The 10,648-nt window shown below is 35.9% G+C and overlaps 1 protein-coding gene across 2 annotated transcripts; it reads right to left on the bottom strand.

The window, feature by feature from the left end:
- Positions 1-919: 919 nt before the first annotated feature.
- LOC146670428 (protein phosphatase 1 regulatory subunit 12B-like) lies at positions 920-8,222 on the bottom strand. 2 transcript variants are annotated; one of them, XM_085408022.1, is made up of 7 exons: positions 7,934-8,222; positions 4,281-4,297; positions 3,969-4,107; positions 3,155-3,256; positions 2,919-2,969; positions 2,789-2,839; positions 920-1,246 (listed from the first exon to the last, which is right to left on the bottom strand). In XM_085408022.1, exons 1-7 carry the CDS (start codon positions 8,033-8,035, stop codon positions 1,160-1,162), a joined length of 549 nt encoding a protein of 182 aa, XP_085264148.1. In that variant the 5' UTR covers positions 8,036-8,222; the 3' UTR covers positions 920-1,159. The 2 variants fall into 2 exon arrangements, with proteins under 2 accessions (XP_085264148.1, XP_085264149.1); XM_085408023.1 differs by lacking the exon at positions 2,789-2,839.
- Positions 8,223-10,648: the final 2,426 nt, after the last annotated feature.

The raw sequence follows: 10,648 nt of genomic DNA, 5'->3' as shown, positions 1-10,648 counted from the left end.
AAAAGCAAACAAAAAAGACCAAAAAAGTTGTACTCATACATCATTCTGTGTAGAACTGAAGTACTCAAGGGAACCAAAATATGAGGATGTGATCAGAGCATATCTCTGTGTTGTTCATATGTAATAATAGGAAATAAAGGCATTTTAAGTAGCTTTGTCCCATGTGTTGTGTAAATGTATGTAGAGGATGCATTTCCATTTATGGTCAGCGGGTGGCGTTGCATGCATAAAATAAATGCCAAGAAACAGCTTAGTAGCTGAGTGTGACACATAGATGACAGCCCAGCGTTAAAAAAAAAAGAAAAAAGTAAGACACAGTTTTATGCCTTTAAGGATATCATATTCACCATTTAGCGATAAAGTCCATGTGATTTGATCAAAATCACCACAACTCCTACTTAATTGACGCTAATATGACAGATTAATAAGTGCATGAGATTGAGGCGATATTTTACAAGAAAGCTAAATTTGTTTTGACACTTTTATAGGGAAAAAATATATAAATACATAATTTTTTTAAACATTTTTTCTATTTAAACTTGTAAGCCAGAGATCGTGTTACTTGCAATATCATCAGTCAAGGTAAAGCTCTTAAATCAGAGATGACACTCCTACGTTCCTAAAAAATGTTTCTCATCCATCACCCACTGTCCCTGATAGTTCAGAGCCCATTTTCATGATCTGCATATGGAATAGGCCAAATATTGCTGTTTCCATGGCAATGCTTCTTTGGAAATACCTGCAATATTTTGTCCATTTTTGTGAAAGTGTCTACTCAGTAACAAAATTTCATATACTGTTTACTTGAGGACAATTTACTCACGTAAAGACAGTAATAAGAAACACGTAAACTGGCATTTGCCTTTATTTAGAAATATTTAGTGAGTTTACATTTTAAATTGATGCATTGTGCATTTACAGTTGGACAAATGTGTCTTCTTATATGTGAACAGGAGGATGGAAAATCAGTATTAAATCAACATCTCTTTCATCTTTCTAAACAATCAGTAGAAAGGGCTCAGTTTAATACATTCTGCTGACCAATGTACATATCTTTTCAGAGGATGGACTTATGCTTTCAGAAATTTAAAGGATACAGATTAAAATATGACTTCTTGAATCCTTTCTTCTTCTTCCTCCCTCCTGTCTGCTTCCCTTCTCACTTGGAGAGTTTGGTGATGACACGGATTAAAGCCCCATTCTCATCCTTTAGTCTCTGGTTTTCCATCTTAAGCTCTGCTTTAATCTGAGGGAAAAGAAAGTATAAAAACATAAGGGTGGACAGAGTATCTAAAAAGTCCTACAACTCGTCCCAGGTAGAGCATTTCTGCTTACAGTGGCTAGTATAAGGATTTGCTTGTTCTTAATTTGTAGTTTAAAAGTAAGTTCATATTTTGGTAGTGTCTTCATGGGCTACACACCAAGGACTGGTTTTTATTTCTGGTCATGTCAGTAATCTTTTCAGCCTTGGTCACATCAAATGGGAGGTAGCAGATTCAGAGTACAACAGACCACCCGCAGAACACATGCTAATCTACCTCTTAAAACAAAGGCATAACCTTGGATTCTTGCAAAACCACAAGTAAACATTTTTTTTGCTATAAACAATATTTACTTTGAGCACAAAATTTGTTTCACTAGATTTGATCGACAGTGACCACAACACCCCGTAACTGTCATAACATTTACATATAATATTAATAAATACAATGAATCTTGATCTGTGCAGAGACCACTTTTTAAAAGTTGTGCATAACACAGGAGAGAGAAACACAGGGATACAGAACGGTGTCTTCTAAGAGAAAAAAAATTCTTGCTCACAAAGTGGACAGTAACAAGGTCCTGCTTAAAGTGAAACTCATACAAGTTTGCTGGTGTTTATAAATGATGGACGTAGCTTCAGGGTCTGAAAAGTGAAAGCAATGCAAAAGTGCCTTAAACCTACAGTCTGTCTTATCACCAGCATGAGATGGTTCCTGCATGTTCAGTTGTATAGTAATCTATGGGAAAAAATGTTTTTTGGCTCCTTTGAGCTATGGCCAGCGTAAACACTCCCCTGTGGTCTTAGCCGCTACTTTTAAGTTCTCTTTTTAGATTCTGGACCCCATTCAAGTCAAATAGGATGGAAAAAACCAGGTATGCTGCAGAGAGGACCTACCTTGTGACTCATAGTTTGCTACTGTACAAGTGTTCAGTGCTTCTTGGTTTCTCAATCTGATCCATGGCCTGAGGCTTCTAAACCTATTTCTAACCAAACCTGATATCATACTGACTACGGTATGTCCATCTTTTATCTACATTCTATGAAGGTTTCTGGTTTCTACTCTTATTAGTAACTGGTACAGAAAGAAAACTGGCCTAAAGAATAAAGGACAGACTGATCTTTATTAAACAAATACAATAATGTGTTCATACACACTGACAGACAGATGCTTTTAGACCAGTTTTGAATAATTTCTCTGTTGTAAAGGTATATTTTTAGACCAGCATCTTTGTTTAGGTCTCTCATTCACAGACAACAAGAGGTTTTTGTTTGCATTCACTTGTGCAGAACACAGCAGACATTTGTGGGCTTTACGCTGCACATGAATACTGATTGCTCACTCGCTGCAGTGCTCACACATTGCACAGCCAGCAGAGCATAATGGTGACAAATGATGTCAGCTAAAACCACTGAAGACAAAACAGCTGAGACCACAGCACCAAGTTACAACCAAACACTTACTGTATATTCTCAAAAGAGACTTAATGTTCAAATTCAATTTTAAGGCATTTATAAAACATTTACCTTCAGTTGTTCTTCCATATCTGATATCCTCTTTTTAAGGCTCCAGCTTTCCTTTAAGTATAATCATTAAAGGTAATTAAAATAAACGAGTAAAAATGCTTAAAAAATACTTCTCCTCTTGAGTCCATACCTTTTTTTCTGCTTCTAGCACATTGGCCCCACAGTCATCCTGTCTCCCCTTCTGCAGCAAAGAGAGATTACTATGAGAAAAGATTGCAATTTATGGAAACAGCTTGATTATGGAGTCTCTGTTATCAATGTCTCATATTTATGTAAAAAAAATGGACTGTTGCCCTTTTCAAACAAGTGGTTAATTTGTTTCTCAGTAGTGTTTCTGGATCATTACTTCAGCCTTGCTTAGAGTACCTGTGCTCTCTCCAGCTGGTCTTGCATCATGGTGAGTTCCTGTTTACTTGTTTCCAGTCGGGACTTGAGCCTTTGATTTGTTGCCAGTGCCTTTTCATACATCTACAAAATACCCACATGTTAGGATTTCCACCACCAAACACTGCCACCAGGACACATTTTTGTGGTAGTTTCAGTTTTCATCAATTGCCATCAGGGTCAGATTTCTTCCTTAAAATATCTTGACAGACATTAGATTGCCATTAGGTTTAGTATATGTGTTACATGTATAATGAATCATATTGACTTTGGAGACTTTTTTCCTCCCATGATGTTCACATTAGTGGCTGTGAGGGAAATGCTTCAACAAGTTTTGGATGAATCACTCATGGCACTTGTGTTTGTCAAGATAAGCTGTGCTATCTTTGGTGATCATATTACTTTCATAAAGCGACATAGAACCCATTAGCATCGTAGTATCTGCCCCCCTGAATACGTGATTCTGATTCATTTTCATATAATTTCATATGAATAAACTATTTTTCTCATATGACAACATTAAAAAAGTGCAGTGGTATTAAATTTACATACTTAATTTCTATTTGAAATTAGATTTGATTATTATCAGCAGTAGCTCCCATTCTATTCATCATTTTCATTAAATCCAAATGTTACGAATTATTGAGCCCACTGAATCTCTGTGTGCTCTTTTTATTTTTGTTCTTTTATTACAGTACATACGCATCTACAGTACTGTCAAAAAGTAGCACTCAGAATCTACATATTACAAATCTATAACAGTCGTGTATATTTGTATTTAAGGTGTATCACATACCTTTTTATAATCATTATTTGCTGTCTCTTCTTGTGCCTTTTTCCTTGCAGATAGTCTGTTCTCTCTTTGTAAAAAGTAGGACTCAGCATGGTTTGTTGATGTGTCATTGGAGACATCAGATGATCCAGATGATCCCAATCTGAAGACACAGGAGATTTATTAACTATTAATTCAGATTTAGCACACTCTTTGCCCAATTGAATGGATATACTCCTGTCAGTAATGGATAGATTCCTGTTTTTGTTGTCATTCTGGTAATACGTGGTAATGCCTTTCTTACTGATGGTGTAAATCAAATTAGAAGAACCTTACCTAGAGAGCCTCTCATGCTGAAATGAGAAGAAAATGTTTTAGAAAGGGGTGCAATCTGACCAAAGTTTAAAAAAAAATAAATAAATAAAAAAATACAGTATGACAACCACACTAATCACTTTTATAAACATTCCTGATTCTCTTAACCAAGATATCAGCTGTGCTTAACCCCTTACATTGCATAAGGAACTATTTCAACCCCATTTTCCAGCAAATGCACAAACATTTTCTTCTGCATAAGACTGTTACACTAAAATAAAGGTAATTTGGACTCAGAGCATGTTTTATTACAGGCACAATGTCAACAAAAATAGATACAGACTATATTATCAATATTCATGCAATTGCATGTCTGGGTTTCTGGAAAATTACTTGTTCAAGAATTATCTTGAAATGGACTTTTAGTGGGGAAAAAAAGGTTTATGGCAGTCTGAAATTCTCAGCCAAGTTAAAGGGGGGAGAGGAAATGATTCCTTAAATAAACTGACAAGCACAGATAGCTAAAACACATCCAAAAAAGGTAATAACTACTGCACCGACTACTGCTTAACTCTAAATTAGGAAATAATTTCCTCAGGAGATGACAAAATATAGGATAATACATCAACTTATAAGGTTAGTAAATATAATAAAGTATGAAATATAAGGACTATATATATGGTACAAAGTCTTCCACACCAGTTCTGCTGAGTTGACAGTTGAGATCCAGTGACTGGGAAGGCCATAGCATATTTTTTTAAAGTTTGTTTCCTTTTGTGATTTGAAATTTTAAAGTTAAGGCTCAAATAGAGAATTGTTTAGAATAGGCATATCTTGTCTGATAAGGTAGGTCTTTCTCTGGGGAGCATGTTGTTATGTTCTCCCCGTGCCTGCATGTGTTTTTGTACTGACACTTGGGCTTTCTCTCAAGATTTGTATTTGTGGTTTATCTGGTCATTTTAAATTGGCCATAAACATGAGGTAGATAAAGTACTTAGATTATATATGCTCGAAGCTCGTACCTTGTAGTCCAAAGCACTTTGAGTGGTCAGTAAGACTATAAAACATCACATGAGTTCCACTCCATTTCCATTTCCTACAAGCGCCTTCAGTTTAATGTCACTCATGAAATTTGGTTTCAAAACAGCTAGCAGTGGCAAACATGCTCAGCTAGAAGTTTCACTGCAGGACCAGTTATAGATGATGTCACAGTGGCTATATCCAGCTTTATTTACAATCCTTGAGTGTAACTCAGCACCAGTATAGGAAATAAAGCTGTTTTTTAACATGTGTTTACTGCTTTTTTGTGTATTTTAACTCAGATTGCTCTTGTTATCTAATGCTAACCAACTAGTTTCTGTGTCTGAATTCAACCAAATAGCAAGAGGAAATGAAAAATAAACAGAGAGCCAAGGCAAAACTAAACAGTCATTTTAGAAAAAGGTCAGACTGGAGTCTTCGTTTCAACAGTTGGATGTGTTTGCAAATGCTGTTTCTTTTGCTCTCCATGCTGACTGCTTACTTGCATGCACCCAAACCTGCTAAATCATCGGTCAATAGCACTCAGACTACAAGCAGCCTATAAACAGAAACATTGTCACTACCAAACATTATGTCCCTTGCCTACAGATTATGGATATCCATATAAAGAATTTCTTTATTAAAATTAGTAGGAACAAATTAGCAACACTATTATGTGCTTGGAGGACTTCTTGGATACTTGTTATTGTTATACTTCAAAAATTTGTCTGCAATAATCTGGTAAGATTTTATCATTTGATTAGCAAACGTTATGGGACAAACATCCTAACCTTAGAGAGCAAAAGAAAATATATGCCCAAGTCCTGTGGTGACATTAGCATTTAGCTGAAAGCACCGCTGTTCCTAAATACAGCCTTGTAAAGATACTAGCATGGCTGCCCACTTTTGTGTGATAGATTAAAAAGGCAAGAAAGCAAAATACAGCCTCCAGTAGACAAAAATAGCTTCGCCACGTTTCTTTTCTAAACCCACCTTTTAATCCTCAAGTGTGCTTTCTGTTTATTCATCATAAGAAAAGCTCTTACTGTAACTCTTTTAGTGCAAACAATACGTTTGTTTAAAGCTTGTAAAAGTAATGATCTTGCTTTTTGCCTGTACTTCTGCATTTTGTCTTTTAGAAAATTCAAACAGAGAATTGACTTGTTAATATAAGACAGTCCACACAGTTACAGTTTACACTGCATCTTTATTCTTTCAGAGACCTTTGGTAGAGACTGTAGTATAAACTTCAGCCAAAAAGCAGATATGTATCCTTTGCCTGAGGGCTACATGTCATGTGAAACTGATAAAGTAAGCTAAATTCTCTAAAGAAGAGACAGGGTTTTAAGTTGAAGGCACATTGTGTAAACACAGTGATACGCTTCACTTCAGACATTTATGGGACCTTTAAAGAGATGACATCCAGTCATGTCTGCAAACCCTGCCATGCTATGTAAATGACAATGAACAATATACTGTATTCAGACCTGGAAAAAGCTCGGATTTATATTAAGCAGTATCGCACAGAAACAGATGCTGATCAAAAAGTTTGTGTCTTTGTCTCATGAAGGACTGACTCCATCTGAAATCTGTCCTCCAGCCTTCCCAGATTCTGTGAGGGACTTTTTGTCTAATGACCAGCTATTCCCAAATGGAAAATATGAGCTTCCCTTAGGACTAGCAGAGAGATAAACATCCATAAATACTGGGTTCCCACAAGTCAGTCCTCCAAGCACTCTGTCCCTCTTTCCTTCTGTTCCTCTTCATCCTGTCTTTCATCCCCCCTGCTCTCTCTCTTTCTCTCTATTTTTCTCTTGCCTCCTCCTCCTCCTTTCTTCCTGTTGCCCTTTCTCTCACAAACTTTTCTCTGCGTCACACCATATATTTTTCTCAAGAGGTTCTTGGTTTGCATAAACAGATAAGACTAACTGCTCATTACAACATTTCCTTCAAGTTTTCTGCTCCCTTGCTCACGAACATCAACGTGTAGCTTTATTTATCAGTTTATGTGTTACTATGGTCATTTGAACTATCCCCATATACAGTAATGAACAATATAAAACTGCACATTCTCCACATGGTTTATTACAAGTATCTAATAATCTAACTCCACAGACCCTAGAATGCAATAAAATAAGTAATCCCAAAGATAAGCTATTCGAACTTAAAGGAAAACACACGATTTATTTAGAATGTAAAAATAGCACATTATTGGGTAAATATAACACTTTGGGCTGTATTGGACTAAATTACCACAAAATCTCCTCTGCAGTTATAGAATGTCAAACTGGACTACCAAAATAAAACATTGTAATCATGTTGCAGAAACAGTTGAAGACACATGAAGTCTAGCATATTTTGAGAAATTCTACTTCCCTAATTTTTCCTAATTGTACTGCATAAATCATACAAAATGATTAGCTAATGCCACACAATTATGTCCAAAAAACAAAACAGACCAAAAAAAGAAAAAAATAGAATTGGATTGAAGGCAGTGATGAGTTATGTGTGTTCTAATGCTCAGAAATACCTCTGTGGCTTGTTTTCAACACATTTCTTCGACAATGACCGAACCTCAAAGTTAATGTTTTCCTTTTATGGCATTTCCTGCCACTAAACAAACACTTAAAAGATTAAAGACAATCAGGCCTTACCCGCAGGCTCTTAGTAGTGGCAACAGAAGAAACTGGACAAGAGTCAGAGAACTGCTTTCTGATGCGTGACGGATCTTTGTTGTGAGAGGGTAGAGATGACATCGCTCCTGGGCAGCTGGAACCACTGCATGCAGCAGTATTGTCGTCAGAAGTATGTCCAATTTTTTTTTAATGTTCTTCTTAAACGAAAGAGAAGTAGAGAGATATGTATTTTTTTATCCAGTAAGATTAAAATCAGATTTGTTTTTTCTTTGGTTAAAGGACAATCCAAGCGTCTTCTTCACGTGATAGTGAGACATTGCATATCAGAAGAGAGTGAAACAATTGCACAAGTGTGAGATAGTGGGGCGAAGTGGTGGGAGAGGGGAGTAGGCGGGCTGCAATGTGTGTGCGTGTGCATGCGCGTGTGTGTGTGTGTGTGTGTACACAAGGATTTATAGCAACATTGTGTAAAGGAATTAACAAACCAGAGTAAAAATTACAAATACAATAAAAAGTCAAATTAATAGTATTTTAAAATGAATATACATTATTCTCTTTTTTAAAGAAAAGCTTGTTTTGTATATTATGGTGTAACTTTGATGCAATGTAAATTCTGTAAATGTGATGTTGTATGTAATGCAAAGGGAAGTAAACTTATTTCAAGGCAAAGAAGTATTTTTTTCCTTGTGAATTAAAATGTGATTTACTATAGAGTCCTTTAAGCAAAAGGGAACCAAGGTTTTTACATTAAAATAAGTAAATAAATAAATAAATAAATAAATGAAAACCTACCAGTTTAAATAACTAGCGGAAGACACATCTGAATGTACAGTAGTAAAGGAAGGAAAAGTAATAATAAAAACATATAGGGTGCTTGGCCATGGAGACATGTGTATACTATGTCTTACAGTATATTCTGTCGTTAAAGGTTAATCTTTTGACCGAGCTCCAAGTTGCATGTGTCTGTGGTTACATTAGTTGCAATGCAGTGTAACCAGCTCAAAGGCAGTTTTTTGGCATTCATTTATCTAAAAAGGGTACATTTTCTGCAAGTTATTACCAAATAATGCACTGCTGTAAATTTGTGCCAGTGGTAAAGACACACTTTTTTTTTTTTAGCAAAAATATCTGATTCTGAGTAATTTCTTAGCATTATGAGAGGTGAAAGTTTTAGGAATCTTAGTCATACCAAACTAGGGCTTGGTTTTATTTCTTTTTTCAGCCTCAGTGTACACATCATCTCCATGTACTCTAATCACATTAAAAATCTAATAATTCTACAAATTTAAATTTTTACAGGAATGCTGATGGGAGCACATCGTACATGATGTAACTGCAACTAAAGAAGAATTCTGGATTATTCTATTTATTTCATGTTGGACAATAGCGAGACAGTACAGTTTACATAAAGTGCAACATCCTAACAATGTAGGAGTCAGTCACTCACTTAAAAAGGGCTTGCTGTGGCCTTTTAATCAGTTTCAGTTCAAAGACCAAGGAAAGATGACAGTAGTCCACTTAACATGAGAAATCTGAGGTATCTGAGGTTACATTTAACAGTAACTTGTAAATTGGCTACAAAAATAAAAGAATAAATAAAGATTAACGGCACATATCCACTAGTTACAAAGGTTTTGTTTTCTCCATATCCCCTTTATTCAGTATGCTTCATCATCATATGGCAGTAACCAGGCACCACCTGCTGGCAGAAAACAGTACCTTTCACAAAAGAACTTGACACTGAGAGAACTGTGTAAAGTGATTTCCCGTTTTTAAATTGCTATAACTGACTTGTTGGCCTATAATATGTGAAACATATGTTAAATGCATCCCTCACGAATGATATCAAGTCATCTTGAGCCACAAACATGACATTCTTGTCATAAGGTAGAACCCACAATATGGGAACCTGACATTTATGTATCCTTTATTTATCCAGTTAAAAAGTCTAATTGACATTAAAAATTTATTTTTTTTTAAAGAGAAATCGGACCAAGAGGATAGCAGAAATATAACCCCTTTGTAAATCCTTTTCACTAAAGTCTATTTAGTAATATAAGTAAAGACATTATAAAAAGCACATGGAAACATCAAGATTGGACACATTCACAGGGCTTCATCAAACCGTCATTAGGTATCAACAAACTAAAATGTGCTGAAAAGAACGGACACTGCAAAGCAAAGAAAAACACTGCTCCTGTAAACAGGCTCTAGCTACCGTCTAGTAGCTTGAAGACCCAAATACTGTCAAGACACACCTCAGCTTAGCAGTGTTGCCAATTTAGCGACTTTGTCGCTATATTTAGTGAGTTTTCAGACCCCTTAGCGACTTTTTTTTCTAAAGAAAGTCGCTAAAAAAATACGTGAAAGCGCGCATCGCTTTTACTCTCGACAAGCAGCGGGTGCTGTAACGCAGTCAGTTCTTCTTTTACTCTTATGCTGTTTTGTGGATCACAAGGTTTAAAGCTACTTATAAACAAACAAACACACACACACACACACACACACACACACACACACACACACACACACACACACACACACACACACACACACAAAGTAACTCCACCAGAGTGCCTTTTTCGGGTCACTTTTGCCGGTCCAAGCCCGGGTAAAGGAGCAGGGTTGGAATTGTAACATTAAAAAAAACAATAATTGCTAAAATAAATTTAATTTGTAGTTCTAAATAAACTCTAAATGCATTTAGGACGTTTTTTACTCACTTTATGTCTC

This window comes from Rhamphochromis longiceps, linkage group LG5 (assembly GCF_057381845.1).
Source record: "Rhamphochromis longiceps isolate RC_006_pf linkage group LG5, R_longiceps_female_GT1.1, whole genome shotgun sequence".
In the NCBI taxonomy this organism is placed as follows: Eukaryota; Metazoa; Chordata; class Actinopteri; order Cichliformes; family Cichlidae; genus Rhamphochromis; species Rhamphochromis longiceps.
This window is presented reverse-complemented; position numbering and strand designations above follow the sequence as displayed.

Coding starts and splice junctions, on each gene's coding strand:
- LOC146670428 (XM_085408022.1), bottom strand. CDS start 8,035: ATGTCATCTCTACCCTCTCACAACAAAGATCCGTCACGCATCAGAAAG. Junction 2,970..3,154: donor ACCAGCTGGAGAGAGCACAG/GTACTCTAAGCA, acceptor TCTTTGCTGCAG/AAGGGGAGACAGGATGACTG. Junction 2,840..2,918: donor TGCTAGAAGCAGAAAAAAAG/GTATGGACTCAA, acceptor TTATACTTAAAG/GAAAGCTGGAGCCTTAAAAA.